This window comes from Leopardus geoffroyi, chromosome B3 (assembly GCF_018350155.1).
Source record: "Leopardus geoffroyi isolate Oge1 chromosome B3, O.geoffroyi_Oge1_pat1.0, whole genome shotgun sequence".
Classification (NCBI taxonomy): domain Eukaryota; kingdom Metazoa; phylum Chordata; class Mammalia; order Carnivora; family Felidae; genus Leopardus; species Leopardus geoffroyi.
The window spans coordinates 36577874-36602397 of record NC_059337.1 but is presented as its reverse complement, the minus strand read 5'-3'; the positions used below and the strand labels follow the sequence as shown (position 1 = coordinate 36602397).

General features: G+C 51.8%; 1 protein-coding gene across 3 annotated transcripts in view; it reads left to right on the top strand.

The window, feature by feature from the left end:
• NOX5 (NADPH oxidase 5) overlaps window positions 1-24524 on the top strand; it is a 71364-nt gene that overhangs the window by 14895 nt on the left and 31945 nt on the right. For 2 of the 3 annotated variants that reach the window (XM_045449282.1, XM_045449281.1), the window contains 12 exons: window positions 981-1134; window positions 1319-1497; window positions 2432-2614; window positions 4100-4232; window positions 7683-7819; window positions 10570-10761; window positions 12877-12921; window positions 13351-13475; window positions 13751-13835; window positions 14506-14605; window positions 18484-18650; window positions 19675-20469. In XM_045449282.1, the coding sequence (XP_045305238.1) occupies window positions 981-1134; window positions 1319-1497; window positions 2432-2614; window positions 4100-4232; window positions 7683-7819; window positions 10570-10761; window positions 12877-12921; window positions 13351-13475; window positions 13751-13835; window positions 14506-14605; window positions 18484-18650; window positions 19675-19806 (1632 nt within the window). In that variant the 3' untranslated portion in view covers window positions 19807-20469. Of the gene's footprint in view, window positions 1-980; window positions 1135-1318; window positions 1498-2431; window positions 2615-4099; window positions 4233-7682; window positions 7820-10569; window positions 10762-12876; window positions 12922-13350; window positions 13476-13750; window positions 13836-14505; window positions 14606-18483; window positions 18651-19674; window positions 20470-24524 lie in introns of those variants that run through there. The other variant, XR_006704574.1, reaches the window with a different exon arrangement.

Genomic DNA, 24524 nt, shown 5'->3' with positions numbered 1-24524 from the left:
TAACTATATGGCAAGAGTTATCCTTAATGATCAGGGATGTACAGCTTTAGTTCAAATACTCTTCTTAATAATATCAGCTTCTTATGCGGGTTTTTTTTTTTTTTTCTTAATGTTTATTTTGAGAGAGAGAGAGCGTGAGCAGGGGAGGGGCAGAAAGAGAGGAAGAGAGAGAATCCCAAGCAGGCTCTATGCTGCCAGTGCAGAGCCCGACTCGGCACTCGAACCCAACTGAACAGTTGAGCTCATGACCTGAGCTGAAATCAAGAGTCGGATGCTCAACCGACTGAGCCACCCAGGTGCCCCGTGGGTTTTATTTTTATCCTCAGAACTGGCTATGTGTGGGAGTTGGAGACCCATGACTTATTTTCTTGGTCAGTTGCTCTTGCATCATTAACATTGCTTTCAATCAGCACTTCCTCTGCAGGGAATCTTTTTAAGCTACTTGTCCTTTTTGTGAGAGGTACTTTAGCTTTGTTAGAATCAGACAATGTAATCTACAAGTCCACATATCTGGGCACACTTACATTGAAAGCAAATGAGCAAGGAGGGAGCCCTTGTCAAAAGCCCCTTGGAAAAGCCAGTCTTTCTCCTCTAGGACACCTTGAGAACTAGACATAACATGTGCCTGTCTGACGTAAAGACTAAATGAGGGCACCATGTCAACACAGATATTAAATATTACCAAAAAGCTTATGTACTCCTCCTGTGTTTAGATCAAAGTAATACCAGCAGTCATTCTGCAACATTTTCTGTTCCTGCCCCAATTCTGGAGACGCTGCTTTGGACACCCCAGCTGTGGACCTAGGGGGACAGTGAAGGCTTGGGGACAGGGGAGATGGGGAAGCGGCCGGTGCAGGAAACACAGCTCAGAAAGAGGATGGGAGGTGGCTGCCGGGGAAAAGAGAACGGGGCCGAGAGAGAGAGAAAGAGAGAGAGAGAGCGCGCGCCAGCTGAGGCTCTCCGCCACTTTGCCCGGCCAGATGCTGATGCTCAGACGCTGCCTCACTTGGCTGCGGGCCACGTGGCTGGCTCAGGTCCTGCCGCTGGACCAGAACATCCAGTTCCACCAGCTCATGGGCTGGGTGGTGGTTGGGCTCTCCCTTGTGCACACCGTGGCCCACGTTGCGAACTTCGGTGAGTCGCCTGGGGGCCGGAAGCCCGGTGGGCCTCCCACAAACCACTCATTATCAGCCCTGTGTGCCCTGCATGCCCGGTGGATGGAGAAGGGGTCTCTGCCTGGGTGGGTGCCTGATGGGGAAAGGTGGGGACCCCAAGGGAAAGGTGGAGAGGGAACAGCTTGTCTTGTGCTCCTCTCCAGCGCTCCAGGCTCATTCCGGGGCCAGCCCTTTCCGGTTTTGGGAACTGCTGCTCACCACGAGGCCCGGCATTGGCTGGGTCCGTGGCTCCGCCTCCCCGACCGGAGTGGCGCTGCTGCTGTTGCTGCTCCTTATGTTTGCCTGCTCCAGCTCCTGCATCCGAAGGAGCGGCCGCTTTGAGGTGCCAGGCCCTTGCCCCTTTGCTCTCCCAGGCTGGCCTCCCAACTTCGTTTCATGCCGTGTCCCCTCTCACTTACTCCAGAGCCCAGGAAGTGCCCAGGCTGCTCTGCATGTCATGTGCCTGCGACTTGGGTTCTTCCCCTGGGCTGCAGTTCATGTCTGCAAAGCGAAAAATGTTTTGCTCTGGAAGATTCTGCCTGTTTGCTGGCATGCCCCCTGCCCTAATGGGATTAAGCTAGGAAGGGGAAGGGACACAGGCTCACTCAGCTTCCCCATCTATAAAATGGCCCTATAATTCTCTACCTATGAATTTATGTTAGGAATTAAATGGGATACTATATGTGAAGCCGCTAAGTATACACCTGGCACGTCGATGCTCCAACGGAGGAGCTAGTTCTGCGCAGGAGGTCACAGGTTTGGTTTGGAGTCCAAAACCAAACCACATCAGGTAGACAGAGAGAGAGCACCAGCAGCAATCCTTTGAAGTTGGAATCCGCATCTTCGCTTGACCCACAAGGAATCTGATGCTCAGACAAGTAATCTCCTAGCCCACGCTCCCACGGCCAGTAGTAGAACAGGCATTCCAGCTCGGTGCTCTGCTCTTTTCTTCTCCATGCTCAGGAAGTGTATGTCTTCACGTCCCCCTGAGAAAGGGTCAATGTGATGGGGACCGTGATGCTCATGAGCCCTTTGGGGGCACTCCACTCTGCCCAGAATATCCCCAGGCAGAGGTTTCGGATGTTTGGTGTGAGCTCCAGGAACGCTTATACGATCCCTGGGCCAAGGGCCCAGAATAAATAAGCCCCAAAGCTTCCCAGCCCCAGCCCCTGTCCCCAGGAGAGCAGTGCATGACCAAGGCTCTGGAGGCTTCCCTGTTCCACCCCCAGGACTTGAGCTCTGGAAGCTTACTGCCCCCTCCCTCCTCACCCTCGCAGGTGTTCTATTGGACTCATCTGTCCTACCTCCCCATGTGGATCCTGCTCATTGTGCACGGGCCCAGCTTCTGGAAGTGGCTGCTGGTCCCTGGCATCTTGTTCTTCCTGGAGAAGGCCATCGGGCTAGCGGTGTCCCGCATGGCAGCCCTGTGCATCGTGGAAGTCAATCTCCTTCCCTCCAAGGTGTGAAGGGGGCCTGAGGTGCCTAGGGGCGTTGCGGATGGTAGGGCGCAGCAGCCGGATACCCTGCTAGACCCGCAAGGAAGCAGAGAATAGCGTAGCTATGGCCCCTGCACAGCAGAGGAGACAAGCAAAGTGTGCGATCTGGTCTAGCCTTCAGGAGGGACATTTTAGGAAGCGGCATGACAGGTAGGCAGGATAGCATGAAAGATCAGTCTTAAGAGCCTGCAAACTGCCAGGCCCTGTGCCAGGTCACAGAGACGGCTCGGGCACTGTCCTGCTTTGCCCTTTAGTTATAGTGCAGGGCTGTATGGGTGAGAGCAGAGTGTCAGGAGGTAGGAAACTATCTTTGAGAGGTCAGAGAAAGCTTCAGAATGCGGAAGGAGATGCCTCATCAGGGTTTTGAAAGATGAGCAGGAGTTTGTTGCGTAGACAAGATAAGGAAGCGTACTCCTGGGAGAAGGAACAGGCTGAGCAAAGGCACCGAGTTGTGGTAGAGGTGCTGTCCTTGGGGACTATGGGTAATTTATCACAGCTACAGCCAAGGTGCCAGGGAGAGGGGTGGGCGGGGCCTGGTGGAACGCCTGATCGGGGGGAGGGGGGTGGGGGTAGTAAGCCAGTTTATTTTCCAGCTAGATTTCTGCAGTGGCTCTGTGGAAGACGGTCCAGTGAGGACCATTTGGGGGCTGTTGCACAATATGCAGACGAGAGCTCATGAGGGCCTTGACCCTAAACAGGGGCAGTGGCTGTGGAATGGGAAAGGGGTGGCATATCACAGAAAGACTCAAGAGGTAACCGGCTGCATTTGGGGGCGGGGAGAGGAAGGAGCCTAGGACATCTCCTGGGTGTCTGAGTGATTGGGCCATTTATGGAGAAAAGGAAGGCAGTTCTGGGTGGCTCAGCTCTGAACAGCCTCCGCCGTGATTAGCTGCAGATCCCGTGGTTTCCTAGCTGGTGGCCTTGAGCAAACTCCTTAACCCTTCTGAGCCTTAGTGTCTCATCTATAAAGCGGAGAAAGAATGGCATCCGTCTCAGAGAACTGCCGTGAGGACCAGAGATGACACTTTTAAGTGCCTCGCGCGGGTCTGGCATGCTGCGGTGCCCAATAAACAGAAGCTGTTGTCCAGGGGGATATTGTTCTCCTGGGGGAGATGCCCATTAGTGGTTGGATGCCAGCCAAATACTACAGCAGTTGCAAGAAACGGGCTACAGCAGTCAGGGGGCTTCACCGAGAAAGGCCACTGCCATTAGTGTTCACCCCATAAGAAGTGGGATCAAACCAGGATCAAACCCTACTGTCCCTTTCTCTGATCATCACCTACCCCCTGGCTGGCAGAGGTGCCGCAGGCCAAGCCCTGCTCACAGGCCGGAGGGTCTCACGTCCAGGGCTGGCCTGGTGTGTGACGGAGGAGGATGACCCGGCCTCTGCCCTCTCGCCCGGGGGCCCCTGGGCCTGCATGGATGACCCCGATCTTCCTCTCTTCCCAGGTCACCCATCTGCTCATCAAGCGGCCCCCTCTGTTCCACTATAGACCGGGCGACTATCTGTATCTGAACGTCCCCACCATTGCGCGTTACGAGTGGCACCCGTTCACCATCAGCAGCGCCCCGGAGCAGAAAGGTACACCAGCCCCGCTGCTCGCTCGGCAGGCATTTACCGAGTTCTGCCTGGTGCCAAGCGCGGGCTGGGAACTGGGAACCTGGACGTGAGCAAGGCCAGGGCCACAAAGTCAACCTCCAAAAGCTCCAGGAAGCTTACTAGACAGAGAAGGAAATGAGGGAGGAGACAGAGCAAAAGACAGCATGGAAAGCTGGGAACACAGGGCAATTTAATGTAGTCGGCGCTACATCGGGGGTGGGGCGGGGAGGGAAGAAGGGAAGGACAGGGCGGGAGGCAGGAGAGAGGGTCAGAGAAGAGGTGAAAGGCAGACAAAGTGGCTGGCAAAGCTGACTAGAGCCCGGGTGGGGCCGAGGGGGACTCTGAATGGGGACGGTTGGTGCCAGCACTTGGGAGCGCGCAGGGGTCTGAGGCAGAGGAGGAGTGAACTCAGAGGAGCCAGGGAGTTCTCAAGGGCGCTGTGGTGGGAAGCCAGGCTTCCCCCATCTCTGTGGAGCCCCAAGGCAGCAGAATCCCTCCAATCCTTCTTCCCCATCCCTGGACCACTCCCATCTCTCTCTGGGTCACCAGCACACCCATGGAACTGCTCAGCTGACCCTCCCTTCACCCAGTGGACCTCTGGCCTCCACCCATGTACGTGCCATCCTTCTGGTCCTGGACTGTTGTTGAGCCGGCACCCAGACCTGTGCCCTCTTCCTAGGCCAGAGATCGGCCTTTCCACCTTAAGTAGTAATTCTGGCAGCGAATGCCTTGCCTGACCCTTGCTCGGCTTCATGAGGGATGAAGGGTCCTGGTTGCCTGTTTCCTCTGACCCATCCCTATTAAGGACCCATTCCATTTAGGATGCCTCCCAGCGCCGGCCCAGCAGGACCCGTGGCCCAGCCCCCACAGTTCAGACCCAAGGCAAGGGTTCCTCGTGAGGCTACGTACCACCTGCCCCGGAGTCACCTGAGTGGTGGCTTGGACGTACAACGGGGCAAAGGTGGGGGCGGAGGCAGGAGGGGGAAGGTTCTTTTCTTCCTATTTTTCTTTCCTGTTCTGTTTCTCCAAAAGAGATCTGCTCTCAGAAAATTCAAACCATATAGGAATATGCACAGAAGAAAATTAAAATCCCTCAAACAATTCCATCCAGAGAAAGCCCTTGTCAGTCTTCTGGTGAACAGTCTTCCAGATCTGTCTTTATATACCCACGTGGTTCTATAGATGTGGAGATGGTTTTGCCTACACGGGGTCACATTCTTCACACTGTTTTGCGGCCCGCCTTTTCTCTGTGAGCAGTATGTCATAAAAGTCTTTGCATGTCAGTTCTTTAAAAAAAAAAAAAAAAAAAACTTTCCAAGGGGCGCCTGGGTGGGCCAATCGGTTGAGTGTCCGGTTTCAGCTCAGGTCATGATCTCACGGTCCGTGAGTTCAAGCCCTGCCTCGGGCTCAGAGCCTGGAGCCTGCTTTGGATTCTGTGTCTCCCTCTCTCTCTACTCCTCCCTGGCTCGTGCTCTGTTTCTCTGTCTCTCAAAAATGAATAAACATTAAAAAAAATTTCTAATAAATAAATAACCATTTTTGGGGCGCCTGGGTGGCGCAGTCGGTTAAGTGTCCGACTTCAGCCAGGTCACGATCTCGCAGTCCGTGAGTTGGAGCCCCGCGTCAGGCTCTGGGCTGATGGCTCAGAGCCTGGAGCCTGTTTCCGATTCTGTGTCTCCCTCTCTCTCTGCCCCTCCCCCGTTCATGCTCTGTCTCTCTCTGTCCCAAAAATAAATAAACGTTGAAAAAAAAATTAAAAAAAAAATAAATAAATAACCATTTTTAAAAATACAAAAAAAATTAATAAGAACTTCCCTTTGCATGGCTGCATAGTATTCCAGTATAGTGATACCAGTATGATTAAAATGACCACATACACTAGATGGATGTGCCATTGACTTGGCCGATTCTCGAATGGGGTTTCTTCAGGGCGTTTGCTTGGGACCTGCCTGTCTCTCAGGCCCTGAGCCTTCTGTGGTGGGCTGAGTGAGTCCGTATGAGGGCTGGTACATACTCCGAGTTGGTTTACGGAGCTGGCTCACAGAAATCAGGAGTGGACTCAGGTCGGCAGTAGTAACTGATTGCATTCTCCCAGCGTTTAGGGAGGCCCCCCCTACATGCACTCACTGTGTGGGGCGCCTCAGAGTGTGTTGTGTAAACAAGTCACAGCCCAGCCCCCCTGGCACTTGTAGGGTCAAGGGAGAGGAAGCCTCGGAGAATTAACTGAACCTTAGCATCTTCTTCGATTGTGAATGCCCACAGCCAGCCACAGAAGCATTAACAATACCTGTGACTCTTTCAAAATAAAAATCACAAGATTCTTTGAGATCGCATTGTCATGGTTGCCGGCACCTCGGGGTATCATTTATGCTCATCAACGACTTCAGGTTTCAGTGGCCACGCAATTCTGGCGGGACCTCATAGTTTCCTGTGTTGGCAAAGAAGCAGACGTATTCTTCAATCACACATTGGGGGGGGGGGTGCTTGTTTTTTGTTTTTTTGGTTTTTTTTGCAAACAAATACATGCTGTTTCATTTGTGATTTCCATGTGTGTGACTTTGTGTATTTAAAAAACCTTGCTCTGAGAAGGAGTCTCTCCGTTGTATCCACAGGACTGCCAAGAGAGTCCATGGTTTAAAATGTTTTTTAAGTTTATTTCTTTATTTTGAGAGAGACAGAGAAAGTGCAAGCAAGAGAGAGAGGGAGAGAGAGAGAGAATCCCAAGCAGTCTCTGCAGGGTCAGCACAGAGCCCGATATGGGGCTCAAACTCATGAACAGTGAGATCATGACCTGAGCTGAAATCAAATCGGACGCTTAACCCACTGAGCCACCCAGGCTCCCCCATGGTTTAAAGAAATTGTTTAAAGGATAAGAATGTCTGAGCAGGAGATCTCTCGGGGTGGGGGGGGGGGGCTCCTTGTTCAAATGTTGTGAATTCTCTCTGGTACCCTTCAGCAGAGGGGTGGCCACCCACACCACCTTTCTGCTGGTCACCCCTCAGCAGAGAAGCTACATCCCAGGTACTGGGCACAATGAAAGCCATTGTTCGTGCCACAGACTGAACACCTACTGTGTGCAGAGCTGTTGACAAGCACCTGGTTGAATGTGGGAGGGAGTGGTCGCCACCTTGGTGAGACCCTGGCCTGATGGAGGAGGCAGGAGCTTCTAGCGTGCTCAGGGCCGCTCTGACCCTGGTCTTGGCAGAGCAGACAGCTTAAGTTGACTTCATGGACGAAGACTACAATATCTGCACCAGAGAAATGAGATTTCCAAGTCCCAGGGCTGGGACTGCTAGTTTGGGCCCGCGGAAGGACATTCAGTCTGGAGCTTGAGCAGTAGATGCCCAGCCCCAGTCCCTCAGGTGAGACGGGCCTGCTCCCTGCTGGAGGCCAGCGCTGACCCCCTCTCCCCCTGCCCTGTCTCTTGCTCAGACACTATCTGGCTACACGTCCGGTCCCAAGGGCAGTGGACAAACAGGCTGTATGAGTCCTTCAAGGCATCAGACCCTGTGGACTCCAAACGGCTGTCAAGGAGTTTGAGGATGAGAAGGAGCCAGAGGAAGCCCCAGGTAGGTTGCTTCAGGGGAGGAAGGGTCCACTGTGGAGTCAAACCCAGTGGGGACCAAGTTGCTGATGTTCTCAATGGTGAACATCAATCATTGAGCAACGGCTGTATACACTGGCTGAACGGCAGCACAGGGGGCGAGGCAACTGTAGACAGTGTGATCCGACAGCCCACCCGCCCCAGGACCTCCCGAGTCCCAAGTCCTCCGTTAGAAGCCAGGTGGACAATGGAAAGAGAGGGGAGATTGAGATCGGAAAACCCCGCCTCCACGTCCCTGCTCCAGCACCTTGTGACTGTTCGGCCTTGTATGTCCCTTCGCTTACTCGAGCTTTAGCTTAGTCATCAATGGACTAACTGCAGGTGGTTCCCGTCCTTGGCCTCCCTTTCTCACGTGATGCTTTTTTTTTTTTTTCAACGTTTATTTATTTTTGGGACAGAGAGAGACAGAGCATGAACGGGGGAGGGGCAGAGAGAGAGGGAGACACAGAATCGGAAACAGGCTCCAGGCTCTGAGCCATCAGCCCAGAGCCCGACACGGGGCTCGAACTCACGGACCGCGAGATCGTGACCTGGCTGAAGTCGGACGCTCAACCGACTGCGCCACCCAGGCGCCCCATGTGATGCTTTTTAAGGGCCAATGATGGAATGAATGCAGGGAAAGCCCTGAGCTAACGGGACCGCACGGTCCACGTGGACCATTCACCATCAGCGTCAGCAGCATCAGCGGCAGCACTGTTATCTTTTGAGCCCTGATGAACCCACGAGGCTGACAAGTTGCCAGTGTCTGGAACGAATACTGACTCGGGGAGGTTTTGGAGGAGGGCAGCGAGACGACAGTGAGAACAGACAAAAGAGGCTAAGGTGCCCGAACCCACACCTAGTAGGCTGTACGGCTCAGCTGGGAGACATGTTAATGTGGGGAAGCCCCTGCTGAAGGTCAAAGGAAAAGCAGCCCCGGGCCTGGCTCAGCCCTGTCGTGCCCCTGTGGAATTTAAACTCCGAGGGGAGAAAAACCAGGTGGAATCCTGCCAGGCCAGATCACCAACCCCTCTAGAAAGATGCCCAGAGCAAAGCTTTGGGAGATGAAGGGGTCAGTAGAAACAAGCAGAACGTTCTCTGTTCTTAATCAGGGGAACCTTTCTGAAGGAGGAAGCTGGCTTTGAAAACCGGGAGAGTCATGTACACCAGGAATCTGTGGGTAGATACGTTAAAGACTGTGTTTCTTTAGGACCTTAAGGTACCACCGCCATAGAATAGATTGGCATAATCTTTCTGGCAGGCAGTCTGGCCACATGTGTCAACATTTTAAATATGTGTACCCACAGGCCCAGCCATTCCATTTTTAGGGATTTGTCCTAAAAAGCTAATTGGGTAGCTGCACAGGAAGTACATTAATCACCTTGTTCCTTCATTCATTTAGCAAATATTTACTGAGCACAGCACCTCCTGTTTTCCAAGTACTATTCTAGATGCTGGAGATAAATCCGTAAGCAACAGTGATGCAGTACCTGCTTCCCTTCCAGAGGGAGAGGTAGACAATAAACAAACAAAATACAGACATAATGTGTCAGGTGATAATACGTGCCATGAAGAAAAATAAATCACGGTGAAGGGATAGAGATGGGAAAGATGTTATCTTCTGTATGGTGGTTGTTAATTAACACTAATGAGAAAATGGGGATAATCAAAATTGTCCAACACTAGGGATGTAGCTAAATAAATTACTGATCACCCTTTTCACGGAATAGGAAGTTCCTTAAAAAAGATTATGTAGGGGCGCCTGGGTGGCGCAGTCGGTTAAGCGTCCGACTTCAGCCAGGTCACGATCTCGCGGTCCGTGAGTTCGAGCCCCGCGTCGGGCTCTGGGCTGATGGCTCAGAGCCTGGATGCTGTTTCCGATTCTGTGTCTCCCTCTCTCTCTGCCCCTCCCCCGTTCATGCTCTGTCTCTCTCTGTCCCAAAAATAAATAAACTTTGAAAAAAAAATTAAAAAAAAAAAGATTATGTAAATGTATATGCATTAGCATGGAAAGCTAGTCAAGATGTAGTGAGTGGAAAAGGCAGGTTACAAAGCAATATGTTTCATTTATGTAAAAGAGAGAGAGAGTAAAAGTCTGGAAGGACATAGAAAAAAGTGTTTAGAGAAGTGATTCCACTTTATTCAGGGTACTTTTTCACCTTAATCTTTATAGTTCTGTAACATGTGAATCTTTAAAAACTAACATGTATTGATTTCATGATTTAAATTTTTTAAAATGTTTATTTATTTTGAGAGAGAGAGAGAAAGAGCTTGAGCAGGGGAGGGGCAGAGAGAGAGGGCAAGAGAATCCCAAGCAGGCTCCACACTGTCAGCACAGAGCCTGACGTGGGACTCGAACTCACGAACCCACGAGATCATGACCTGAGCCGAAATCAAGAGTTGGATGCTCAACCACCTAAGCCACCCAGGCACCCTAGTTTCATGATTTATTTTTATTTTTTTTTTTTTAATTTTTTTTTTCAACGTTTATTTATTTTTGGGACAGAGAGAGACAGAGCATGAACAGGGGAGGGGCAGAGAGAGAGGGAGACACAGAACTGGAAACAGGCTCCAGGCTCTGAGCCATCAGCCCAGAGCCTGACGCGGGGCTCGAACTCACGGACCGCGAGATCGTGACCCGGCTGAAGTCGGACGCTTAACCGACTGCGCCACCCAGGCGCCCCCCTAGTTTCATGATTTAAATAATAAAGCCATTTCCACTTCGAAACCAAACAGAGTTTTCAGTGCCAGCCCGTCCAGTCCGGAGCCGCGGTGCAGGGAGCTGTGGCCTCCAGCAAGGATGTCACCGTGGAGCTGACATCCTACAGGCCCAGGGGGACTCCACAGCATGGGGACCCAGGCCCGGTGCCCACAGGGACAGAGGAATCGGCTCAGGCACAGCGGAGAACCACGTCTGAGTGGGGTCTGGTAAGGCTCAGGAAGCTGGGGCTGGAGGCGGGAGAGCCGGCCTTTGTGTCCCCAGGGGTGGTGGATCCATGGGACTCAGTAGAGAGGTCCTTAAGGGCAGCCACACACACGAAGCCGTGCATATTATGTGGTGCTCCTGCAGCCAGGCATGTGCACACTGCCTTCCTAACTTCTGCCGTGTTCGCTCCTCACTGGGAATATTTCCTACCTGGTCTCTCTCCTCACACCCCAACATGACTTTAAACTTACTTGTATTAAAAAAAAAATTTTTTTTTAATGTTTGTTTAGTTTTGAGGGAGAGAGAGACTGAGTGTGATCAGGGGAGGGGCAGAGAGAGGGAGACACAGAATCCGAAGCAGGCTCCAGGCTCTGAGCTGTCAGCACAGAACCCGACGCGGGGCTCACACCCACAAGTGGCGAGATCATGACCTGAGCTGAAGTAGGACGCTTAACCAACTGAGCCACCCAGGTGTCCCTATAAACTTACTTGCATTTAAAAGGACGCTGTAGATTGCTATCTTGAATGGTAAACTAGTATCGTGTGCCATAATCAGAAGGTAACTCTCAAAGTAAAATCAAGGAGCGCCTGGGTGGCTCAGTTGGTTGAGCGTCCGACTTCATCTCAGGTATGATCTCACAGTTCGTGGGTTTGAGCCCCACGACGGCCTCTGTGCTGACAGCTCAGAGCCTGGAGCCTGCTTCGGATTCTGTGTCTCCCTCTCTCTGCCCCTTCCCCACCCACACTCTGTGTCTCTCTCAAAAAAACAAAAACATTAAGGAAAAAAAAATTTAGGAAAAAAAAAGTAAAATCAATAAAAGCCAATCTTAATCAATTCTGGCCAGATGTTCCTGCCTGCTGACGCTCTGAGCCTGAAGCCACACTCTGCTGCTCCTTCTCCTTCTCTCTCTCTCTCTCTCTCTCTCTCTCTCTCTCTCTCATGCTCTTTCTCTTTCTTGCTTCAGTACCAGAAAAAGAAAGAGGTGGGCTTGGTAAGCGCAGCACGTTAAAGATTACTAACCGCGATGTGGGCTTTCTCCTTGCAATTGGAAGGTTTAAAGACCACGGAAAGGAGAGTAGCTCTCGTCCAGGGTACCTCCTACACAAGGAGTTCAAGTCTGACACCGTGGGGGACACAGCATTCAGTGGCCCCCGGACAAAGAAGCAGCATGCTGTAGTGTGACGGGCACTGGACGGTCAGCAGGAGACCCAGGCTCTCCCCTGAGCTTGTTCCCACTCTTAGCCTGGCCTCCTTTTCTGTCAAGTGAGGGATTGCTCTGGGTAATTGTGAAGGTCACTCCTAACTCTGCCCTCCAGCAGCAGACAGGGAACTATCACAGGCCCCTATAGCCTGTTTTGGGGTGGGGGGGGCGGGGGTTCTATTTCCTTCACCTTGTGGGAGGAAGTGCGCCGACCTCCCGAATCCGGTCTGTCACGTGCCCAGGCTTGGAGGAATGAGGCAGAGCAGACAGAAGAGGCCTCCTCCCTGCTCCCAGTGGCTCCCATCAGCAAGCCCAGGACGGGGTCCCAAGGGCAGAGTGGAGCCATGAGCCAGGCCAGCCACTGGCTTTTCTGCCTGGCGAAGCCGGGCAGAACTTCAAGAAGGAGCAGCTACTTTAGATGAGCTGGACTCTGGAAGATGCATAGGAATTTGCCAGCTGGGGAAGAGGAAAGGGTGTTGTTCTCAGCTGAGGGAAAAGAATGGTCAAGGCCAGGGGGTGTGTTTGGAGACGTGAAAGGTATAGTAGTGGCTGGAGATAGGGGGAGGGAGTGTTCTCCAGTCACCCACTGGAGCTGATTTGTATTGGATCACAAGAGCCAACTGTTAGATTTTCAGCAGCTTTGAGAGATGGTTCTTAGACACAGTCATTATGGTGGCCGCCGTGATGGCAGTGTTTCTACCAGAAATCTCCAGACGCTACCAGTCAGGAGCGTGTTGTTGTTTTCTTTTCCTGAAGAGCCGGTTTACCGGCACACTCCATGCTCCCTGCCATGCTTGGGGCAGAAAAAGCAATTCCCCTTTTGTGAAGGTGCCCAGACTGGCAGAGGCCAGGATGCCTCTGAGGATTGCCTGACCCCTCCACTCCCAGAGACCCACAACTCTCTGCTCATCACAGGTCTCCGAGATGTCCTCTGAGAACCATCTGTTCTGCAACATCAAGGTAGGAGGCTCCAGCAGGTGGACATGACTGAGAATCCCTGCCGCAACCAGAGAATATGAAGCCTCTGCCTGCAGGGAGGGCTTGCCGTGGCCCCGGGTACCCCAGTCCCTCAAGTCCCCAGGGCCTGACTTCCTGGTATCCAGAGAAGGGGATCGAACCCGTCCCCTTGCAGGTGCACACAGGGATGCTGGCTGGGTCCCACTCTCACCAGTTCTGCCTTCTAATATTCCAGGGCTCTCTCAGTGCCTCCCAATTGGGCTCTCCCAATATTCCTTTGGGCTCCAGGCAGTGCAGTGGGAGCCACTTAGATCTGGGCTCCAGCCCAGGAGGTGACTGCCTGCATATAAAAGGGAGATGCTGAAGCCTTGGGGTTCAGCTCTCCCCCATGCCTCCAGCCCTCCCCTCGAATGCCCTCCTGTTTGTTCACAGTGCTACATCGACGGCCCTTACGGAACCCCCACCCGCAGGATCTTTGCCTCTGAGCATGCGGTGCTCATCGGAGCAGGCATCGGCATCACCCCCTTCGCTTCCATCCTGCAGAGCATCATGTACAGGTGGGCGGGTGGGCTGCATCCCGGGACAGAGTCCAGAGACACTCTCCTCTCTCCTCTCTTCCCTCCCCCTTGCGCTTCCCTCCTCTCCTTTCACCCTTTTCTCTCTTTCCTCCCCTGCTCCCCTTCCCTCTCTCTTTTGGCTCTCATCCCTCTGCTTCCTCACAGGCTGGGCCCTGCCACCCCACCCTTTTCCCCTGCCCCCTGCACTGTTCTTTGGGGTCCTGAGAAGTCTCATACTCACCCCAAATTCAAAATCCCTCATCACCTCCCCCCAGGCACCAGAAGAGGAAGCACATCTGCCCCAGCTGCCAGCACTCCTGGATGGACGACGTCCAGGATGAGGACATGAAGCTCCACAAGGTGAGCGCCACCTCCTCCAGGCAGGCTCCTGGGCCCTGTCTCCTGGAAACCTCCCTGAAGCACAGTGGGCTCTCTGCTGCAGATGAGGGGAAGGGACAGATGGCTCTCTCCCCGGCTTGGATCCACTGGTCCCTATGGTGCCTCCCGAGCGTCCAGGCCTTCCCCTGTCACTTCTGAGAGGCATTGCGGGCCCTGAAGATGGAATCCCACTAAAGACCTGGGAGCCCGAGAGTCAGGCACCTGGGATCCAGTTACAGCCGTGATGTGTTTACCATTGCCTGGTGGTGGTTTTAAAAATGAAAACGTTTGCCTTTTGAAAATTCATTATTTTCTATAGACCACTGAAAAGAGTTTCTAAAAAATAATTAACTAATGTTCTGTTGGCTTCTTCCTAAGCTTCCTATTTCAGAACCCTGCTTGCTGTTAACAAATAGATCATTACAGAAAACCCCGAGCTGGCAGTCAGGAACCTGGGTCCTGATCCCACGCTGCCCTGTGACCTGGGCAAGGTTCCTATCTCTGCAAGCCTCAGTTTCCCCCTCCATTAAATGGGGGTGATAATGTGTGCCCTGCTGACCCCCAGGTGGTCATCCCGCGGTGGGGACCACAGGTGTGAGCGTGCTGTGAGCAAGGCAGCACCAGCTCTGAGCAGAAGGGCCCCTCCCCCTAGGTGGACTTCATCTGGATCAATCGAGACCAGCGGTCTTTCGAGTGGTTTGTGAGCCTGCTGACCAAACTGGAGCTGGAGCAGGCCGAGGAGACACAAGAGGGTAGGAGAAGGACGGGGCTGAGGAGCGTGGCAGCAGGGTGGCGGTTCAGGCTCAGGGTCTTTTTAAGAGGGTGTCTAGATTATTCCATTTCTATGCAAAATGGGGGAGAATGGGGGAGGATGACTCCCCCCCCCCCCCGACTAAAATGTAACATTTGTGAAACCAAAAAAAGAGGAGAAAAATGTATTCATAATCCCATCAGGCTATGCAAACGGTCTTTTAAAAAAGGACCTCCTGGGGCGCCTGGGTGTCTCAGTCCTTAAGCGTCCGACTTTGGCTCAGGTCATGATCTCATGGTTCAGGGGTTCAAGCTCAGAGCCTGGAGCCTGCTTCAGATTCTGTGTCTCCCTCTTCCTGCCCCTCCCCCACTCGCATTCTGTCTATCTGTCTCTCTCTCTCAAAAATAAACATTAAAAAAATATATTTAGAAAAATTTAAAAAGGACCCCCTAATATATTTTCTTACATTTCTTAAAGATGTATATTTGTATGTTTGTTTGTTTATTTTGAGAAAGAGAGAGCATGAACGGGGTAGGGGCAGAGAGAGAGGGAGAGAAAGAGAATCCCAAGCAGGCTCCGCACTGTCAGTGCAAAGCCTGACGGTTTCGTTTTCCTTATGGAATAACTAACATGAGGAGGAATACCTTTAGATATGTTTCTAACTTTAGAGAACTGGCAGGTTTTTCTTACACTGGTTGAGGTCAGTGGAACCAGATTTTATTTGGCTGTTTAATTATCCTAAAGCTGCCATGAGCGAATTCAAATTCCTATGAAAACCAGTTTATAAGTTCAAGTACTCAGATGCAGTTTTCTATAAGAAATGTTTAAACAGACAAAGCTTACTACAACAAATATTCAAAGCCATAAAGCACAAGCCAACAGTGTTTGCCATGGAATCGGCAAACTTCAGAATGTTACAGTAAAGCTCTTCGCTCTTTCTTGTAAATAACAATTATAGCAAATATTTATAGAGCCTCGACTTTGCTCTAAATGCTTTTATGTATATTAATTCATTAGAAACTCACTTTTATGATGACGAGCTAGGGGGAAAGTTTAGATTTCATTTAAGTTTCCTGGTTACTGGTATATAAATATTTGCCGTTTGCTTCTTCGTAATCTGTATAAACAAAGGGTAACAGCCAACCTGGTGCTTTGCGTTCTCGAAGCCCCTTGAGTCAACAACTTTATTACCTCACATTTCTTCCAAGGCTTCTCATTAACGGCAGCTGAAGCCCGCGACTTCTGATTTCGTCTTTAATTATTTACCAAGGTTTGAGTCCAAGAATTTGTGGTTCATCGTGTTCAGTTTCTGTAGCTTCGGCTTCGAACATTCTGTTTGGGTTTAATTTTTATTCTATCCTGTAATCGCGGTAGAAACCTGACCATGGTATTGCCTTGCTTACGTTTCTCATGTGAAAAACAAAAAACAAAAAAAAACATGGATACAACTAGCGCCTACCCCATAGGGCTGCTGGGAAGGTAAAAAAGGGAAACTCGGGCCAAGCTGGCTATGTGCATACGTGACATCCCTCATGACCTTGTAACCTGAGACCACTTAATCAGACTGCGCGTTTGTACCTTACCAGATACGGGAGACAAAGAAGTAGCAAGTACATAAAAAACCACGCCCCGTGGCGTTCGGGGCTCAGGTACAAACCCAAGTGAGCTGTGCCGGCACGAGTAAAGTTACCTCCTGGAAAGAAAAGCCTCAGCGTCACCACTAACAGTAGCAGCATTTAATGGCTGTATAATGAATGATCCAGTTAACGGTTTGCCATGCTTCGGCTACTAGACACTATATTTATTCCTGATGCTCCATATATATATATATATATATGTATATGTGTGTGTATATATATACACATACATATATGTATACATATATGCATATATACATATATATGTATATATGTATATGTACACATGTATGTATATGTACATATATATGTATATATATGTACATATGTATACATATGTACATATGTATATGTGTATATATATGTACATATGTATATATGTATATACATGTATATATACATATATATGTACATATATACATATATATGTATATACATATGTATATATGTACATATGTATATGTATATATACATATATATACATATATATGTATATATACATATATATGTATATATATACATGTATATACATATGTATATATGTATATATATGTATATATATATATATATGTATGTATGTGTATATGTGTGTGTGTGTGTGTGTGTGTGTATATATATATATATAAAGCTGCAATTAATATGTATGTGCACATAGTTCCAGTCTTTCCTTAAGAGAGTGTCCCAGAAATGGACTGTCTCCCACACGACTGTTTGGAGAGGATGAAAACCATGTCAGGTCATTCTCCAGAGCCCCTTCTTCTCCCTCCCACCATGGTGTCGCTCCCCCTTACCCCTCGCAGGGGGATGGGGAGTCTCAGGGAGGGGGGAAGAAGGGTTGGGGCTCTCTCAGATGAGCGTCCCCTATGGTACATCTTCTTCCCTCCCACACCACCCAGCCCTACTCAACTGGAGTGATATGTGAAATAAAATGTGGAATCTCTCCTAGGGCCATTTGCATTTTAACAGTGACTGAGACCTTGAGCCAAAGGAAAAGCAGGCTAATGGTATATCTCGCAAGACAGTAGAGAGCCAGCTGGCATGGCATGAATCCTTTAGTCTTGGGAGAGAAGGATGAAGTGATCATCAGCTTGTGGACCCAGCGTCCTAAATCGGGGCCTGTCATTAGCTTGGACTAACGCACAGGTGGAAGGCATCATTCACCAGCCTTTTCCCCATCGTGGCACTCTTGGGAAATGAGAACATTTGTACGCCATGTCGGGGGAAACGGAGGAAGGTGCTTGAGCCCAGAAGTGCCCACCAGGGAGCTCCAGTTGCCCTGAGAGCTCAAGGGATCGGTGTCTCAGCAAACCTGTCCTGTTGCAGGCACTGAGCTGTGGGCACTCACCAGTGTCCAGGCAGGTCCAGGCCAAACTCTGCCCTGTCCCTCCTGTCCTCTGGCTCCCCTTTCTGGGGTGCTGTTCTCATCCCATCATGCCCTGCTCCAACACCCACTCCCTTCCCCCTTTTGCTGGCTGGGAATTCAAGGCCCTTCACGTTCTGGTCTCAGTGGGTGTCCAGTCCCATTTCGCGTTTGCTCCCATTCAAGGATCCTGTGTTCCAGGCAGGCAGTCACATCATGCCCCACAAACACCACATCTGTTCGGGCCTCTCATCCTCGGCTCACCTGGTCCCCCTTCTTAGGATGCCCTCTATTCATCCCCTCCCCCCACCTTGGAATCTTGGTCCTCTCTCAAGACCTATCCCAGCAACCCCCCTCCCCCCCCCCCCCCCCCGCCGGCCCAACCCTCTCAGGAAGCGGCTCAGTCTGCCCCATCCATTTCCTGTAGACCAGTAGCATTTGCCACTCATATAACCCTTGACCTTTTGTTCTCAGTTACATTTCCAGGTGTGCCTGGCCTGTGTCCCCAAGCAGACTGAGCAGACACCAGGAGGCAGGAAAGGGCATGAGCTCAGAGCCCAAGGACTGCTGTGCTGTGCTGTCCTGGGATTCATTTCCCCATCTACTCCTGGGGTGGCTGTGGGGCGCACATCAGAGAGTGGACGGACAGTCACTCGTGTATGCCATGCACAGAGTAGGCTCCACTCCAGCAGTGGACCACCTTTCCTTTCTAAAGCGCTGGTCCCATGACCTCCAAGGTCATGGGCGAGCGCAGTGGGCTGAAGGTTGAGTTCAGAGCACTCTTGGTCTCTATCCAAGCCCCAGGACTAGGGGCTGGCGTCCTACCCTGTCCTCATCACGGGCGCGAGCTCCTCAGTGCCACCTTCTCCCCCCGCCACACAGGCCCCTTCCTGGAGCTGCATATGTACATGACCTCTGCACTGGGCAAGAATGACATGAAGGCCATTGGCCTGCAGATGGCCCTTGACCTCCTGGCCAAGAAGGAGAAGAAGGACTCCATCACGGGCCTCCAGACACGCACCCAGCCTGGGCGGCCTGACTGGAGGAAGGTAAAGGCCAGCGAGGGCCCCACAGCCTGCAGGGCCCAGTGGGGCTGAGAGCCTAAGACAGTGGCTGGGAGATTAGGGCCGGGAAGCTAGGGACCAAGCATGAGGCCAGCATTCAGAGTCCAACCGGGATCCCAGAGCCAGAAAGGAAGGCAGGGGACCTACGTTCTGGTGCCATCACTAGCTTACCTCGTCATATTATTGGCCTCACTTACCTCATCTGTTCAGAGACGTTAGCCTATATGACCTCCTAGGCCTCCCCCAGCCCTAACTCCCTATGAAGGGAGGCTCAGAAGGCCTGAGAAGACAAGGAAGGGTCTTGGGGAAGTAGCACCATGTCTTATTGTTTCTGGTACAAATGGAAAAGACTGAGACCCAAAGGCACAGAAATTTATGATCTTTCTATTTGATTTCTCAGATTGGTTTTCAGATCATTTTTCTTGCTGAGTACTTCCCAATCAGGTGCAGAGTTTGCATGAGGTGCCAGAAGGGACTGCTTTTCAAAGTGCTGGAGGCAATTGTCCCCAGTGAGGGAGCAGGACGCTGCCGGTGCTTGGCCACCAAAGAGGACTTTCAGCAGTGGCCTCCTTAAGCAGAATGTGGGGTGGGGAAGGGTCCTCACTGGGGGAAAAGCTGGACTTTAGGAAAGAGACATTTCAATGGAGGCATGTGACCAGGGGAGGACTAGTGTGAGGTCTGAGCAGTCGGGGTTCAGCATGCTCTGGGGTTGTCCTCCAGCCCTGCAGTCTCCCCGCAGGCACGCTCTGGGAGTGGAAGAACTGGGTCGTTCCGGCCCAGCCCCTTCCTGGGGTCTGGGTCAGGCTGGGGGGTGAGCAAATGGCCCCCAAATTAATGGCTGCACGTTGGACTCTGCTCTGAAGCCACGTGGCTGTGCCTTGGATTTCCTCGTGGGGACAGAAGGCCATCCCGCCTCACCATTATGTTGTCAGCACCAGGTGGGTGGGTACCTGAGCAGGTCCACAGGCCTACTCCCCCTCCCTCTCTCCTAACCCCCTGTGGGCTCCAGGTGTTCCAGAAAGTGGCTGCTGAGAAGAAGGGCAAGGTGCAGGTCTTCTTCTGTGGCTCCCCAGCTCTGGCCAAGGTGCTCAAGGGCCATTGTGAGCACTTCAGCTTCAGATTCTTCCAAGAGAACTTCTAGCCTCACCTCTGCCAAACCCACCCCGCCAGCCGATTTGATCACATTGCTTCTGTGCCCCACAGGGGCCAGCCTCAGAGGGCCTGCCTAGTCCTGCTCCACACCCGGCACAGGAGGGCCCAGGGGCAGATGGACTTCCTTCAGGACCCAGGGGACTGGGCAGTGGCCTGCGCGGGCGCCGCTGTGCATTCTGGGATTGCTGAGAAACTGATCAGACCCAAGGCGCTGCGGAGTGGGGTGCAGCGGGCGCTTGCCAGGCGACTGCTCCTCCCAAAGTCCTCGGAGGAAGCCTTCCCCTACAACAGTGGTCCCAGACCTGCCTAATCCGCACAGTCATTCAGGATTGTATCCCAACATTTTCTTATGAAAATTTTCAAACATCAGACAGCTAAACGGATCGTACAGTGAATGGGGTTACCCACTTGCTGGATTCCTCCGTTAACATGCCGCTGTATTTGCTTTACTGCATATTATCCGTCTGCCCCGTTCTGTCTCCACCCATCAATGCATCTTGTCTTTCGGATGCGCTTCAAAGCACGCTTTGCTGCTCAGAGGAGCTTTCTTTCCACGCAGACTCCTGGGCCCCACTCCCAGAAATTCTGACTGCGAAGTTCTGGGGATGAGACCTGAAAGGCATATTTTATTACAAATCCATTCATTCCCTTAGGAAGAGATAAGCAGCTTATTTCCACTTCTCTCTAGGTCACTGTCTCCCCATCTGTGTCCCTTTGCCATCCCCTGCCTTTCTCTCCCTGCCTCTCTCTACCTCTCCCCTGTGTGTGTCCCTCCGTGCCCCTCCCTTGTTCCACATGTCAGTTTCTCCCTTCTCTCCATGCATGGAGTCATTAGAGAAATAGGAAGGTGACAGTCTGGGGGGGGGGGGGCAGGGGACATGGCAAGGCTGTGTGCCTGGACACTGGGTAGGTGGCTCCCAGAAGCTCAGTTCAGACATGGCCCAGTGGTGTAGCCCTGGGAACCCCTCTGAGTCGGATTCTTCATCTGAAAAATGGCGCCCCCGGTCACAGTTGTTGTGAGAGTAAGAGGAGACATCACCATCCGTACCGTCCGTACTCAGGACACGTGTCTTCCCTCCCTGCCCGTCTCTTTATCTCGGCATCTTCTCGTGGCCCCTTCTGTCACTGTGTGGCCAGAGTACCTGGCAGAAACAGCAAATGCCAAAGTTCTCCTAGAAGACACTTTGTGGAAGGGAGGCCCTGGGCTGAGGGCAAGGGAGGGTGGGCTGGCCTCACCTCCTCGGATCTGAGCTGTTTTCCGCCTGCCACGCACAGCAAGCCCCTGTGAACCCCACAGTTCCTGGGAGTCCTCCGTGTTGTGGCCTGCCCTTCTAGTTCTCTCTCTTCCATGAGAGCCTAAAACCCTCCTCCCCAAAGCTGCCTTCCAGGGGTCCGGCACGTTCCCATGGAAAGTGCTTTTCTTTCGTGTGGGTCAGAAGACCCCGAGGGAGAACAGGTAAAGGAGCTGGGTGACACCCGTGACGATGACACCCCTTATAAAAGGTCTGGGCATCCAGGGAGGGAGCTGGGACACAGGTGAGGGCGGGGGGGGGGTGTGCAGCAGCTGAGCGGAGAGGACGATGGAGGCATCACATGGGTGACAAGGAAACAAAGCAGGTGGGAAAAGTTCTCTTCGCAAAGCAACCACGAGAGAAGGGGATGGTGGCTGAAGGAGTTGAAGGGCCCACTGGGGGAGAGGGCAGTATGCTCCGGACTGAGGCAGACAGGAGGTGAGGGGCATGACCCCGGAAGCAGGAGGCAGGAGGCACAAGAGGAAGAGGAGGAGAGGAGGAGGGACCAAGCACCTGCAGGGAAGGAAGGCAACCGCATTGGGAGGGAAGGTGGGGAGGAGGGGAGCCTCACTGAGCCCCTCTCTGGCTGGGAGCCCGCACAGCTGGGAGACCTGGTGTTGGGGGCCCCTCCACATGTGGCCAGGTTTAATTTCCAACACGCTTGGGGTACACACGCAGCTCACACGGAGAAACTCGGATCTGGAGGAGTTGTGTTATTTCACTGAGGTCGCACAGTCTTGGAACCCATTTCCCCCTGCTGGTTTAGGGTTTCCCCCCCAAGTTTCATCAAACTTGCGAAAGCTTGGGGGGAAACAGGTACTATCTGGAGTTAGAAGTTAACTAAGAGGGTGTCCTGACTTAGGGCTGGGGGATGCAATAAGAATGGACCAAAGTCATTTGGAAAATTGGCAGAGCAGAGTCTGTTTAGCATGGGACTTTCCCTTCTCCACTCCTCCATACAAACAGCCAACTGTCCTTTTAGAATTTTCTCTCACGCGGAGGGTGGGGAGCAGGTGGAAGAACTTGCATATAGATTCTAAAATCCAGTAAGGAACTTGAATATAGATTCTAAAATCCAGTAATGACCTACCACGTGGAGTCCTCTAAGACTTTCTCTGCAGACATACTCCCGTTACCCACTGGAGGGCGCTGCAGAATCAGAGATCGCGGAGGTTTTGTTTGCTGGGAAGGAGACCGGTTCCGGAGTGGCAGTGAATCAAAGGCCGGGGGAGACCGCGCCCCACCCCGAAGCTCGGGCTCCAGTCTTCAGACCCAGACTTGGGCAGTTCTGTGAAGTCAGGAGAATTCAGTTTCAGGATCAGAGTTCCTCTAGCTGCCAGCACCTAACCCCAACACTCGAATGCGTACACAGACCCTCCTTCCCCTGCCACACCCCCCACGTAGCGCTCCCTTCCTGGTCCTTGCTGTCCAGGTTCTGGGCTTCCCACTTTTCCATCTGTAAGTGGAGAGAACCTGTAGGCCCTGAGGCTCTGCCACCTTCTATCACTGTAGGTGGCAGGATGGATGGGTAGCGTGTCCATCTGGATGTTGCCGGACGTCCAGATGGGGGCCATCCTGCTATCAACAAGAAATGAATGTGTCCATATGGCTGGCTGACTGTTCTCCATAGACACATCTGGGTCTCAGAGGGCTAAGGCAGACACACACAAAGAGAACAGAGGGAACACAGGCGAACTGCGGTAAAGGGCGGATTATATATAGGTATGTGCTGTCCTCCTCCCTCAACCTGTGAGCTCCCCAAGGTCAGGCCTGTGGCCCCAGAATCTAGCACAGAGGGAGGGGCAAAAGGCCTACCCTGCATGTCAGCTCCCACAAGGCCAAGGGCTTACTGAACTGGAATTATCCTTGGGAAGAAGGGTCCTCTGCATATAACTGTCATTTGTAGTCTGGGAAACAAAAGCCCGCTGAATGAATCACTTTGTCAGGCTCCACGAGGCCACTCTGCACTGAGGACAGCTCTGACAGAGACGGCAGGCGTTCGTGAAGCGATTAGACAGGCCCACCCGGATGAGAGGCACAAGTGCAGTCTATTAATACACCGAGAGCCAACAGGCGCTCACGGGAGGGGACGGTGACACGGGCAATATTGAGAGGTGTCACCAGCCTTGCACACAAAGTCAAGATTAGGGAGGGATTAGAGACACGAGGAGAGACTGGCTCTGGGCAAACACCTTGGAGACGTGCAGTGAAAGGGCCTCTGCCCGCCACAGTCAGGACATTGGTTTCCACATTTGCCTCTGTCCCAGTCGGCTGTGTGACCTTGGATAAGCCCTGTGACCTCTCTGAGCTGTCACTTCCTCGTCTATAAAATGGACGCAGTAAGGATGAATATATTTTTAAAAATTATTTTGAGAGAGAGAGAGCTGGAGCAGGGGAGAAGGGCAGAGGGAGAGAGAGAATCTCAAGCAGGCTTCAGACTCAGCGCTGAGCCCGACATGGGGCTAAGCCCATGACCCTGGGGTCATGATTTTGACCTGAGCCGAAATCAAGAGTCAGACGCTCAGCTGCCTGAGCCACCTAGGCACCCCAGAATGAATGTGAATATTTTTATTTATTTTTTTTTAATTTTTTTTTCAACGTTTTTATTTATTTTTGGGACAGAGAGAGACAGAGCATGAACGGGGGAGGGGCAGAGAGAGAGAGAGAGGGAGACACAGAATCGGAAACAGGCTCCAGGCTCTGAGCCATCAGCCCAGAGCCGGACGCGGGGCACGAACTCACGGACCGCGAGATCGTGACCTGGTTGAAGTCGGACGCTTAACCGACTGCGCCACCCAGGCGCCCCAAATGTGAATATTTTTAAATACTGGTGTATACATAAAATATATTTCTTTAAAAGATGCACATATATATGTGCATATATGTACATATATACATATATATATGTATTTGTATCTGCTTTGGGGAGTAGGAATGAGGAACAGGAAGGATTTTCTTTTTTTTATGATTTTTTTTACTTTTTATCTTTTTTTTTTTTACTTTTTATCTTTTTTTTTTTTACGTTTTATCTTTTTTAAAAAACTTTTACCGGGGCGCCTGGGTGGCGCAGTCGGTTAAGCGTCCGACTTCAGCCAGGTCACGATCTCGCGGTCCGTGAGTTCGAGCCCCGCGTCGGGCTCTGGGCTGATGGCTCAGAGCCTGGAGCCTGTTTCCGATTCTGTGTCTCCCTCTCTCTCTGCCCCTCCCCCGTTCATGCTCTGTCTCTCTCTGTCCCAAAAATAAATAAACGTTGAAAAAAAAAATTAAAAAAAAAAAAAAAACTTTTACCATCCATAAAGTTTGAAGTTTCTATGATAAATGTCTGTAGGTTTTATTTTTTTTTATTTTTTTTAACGTTTTATTTATTTTTGAGACAGGGAGACACAGAGCATGAACAGGGGAGGGTCAGAGAGAG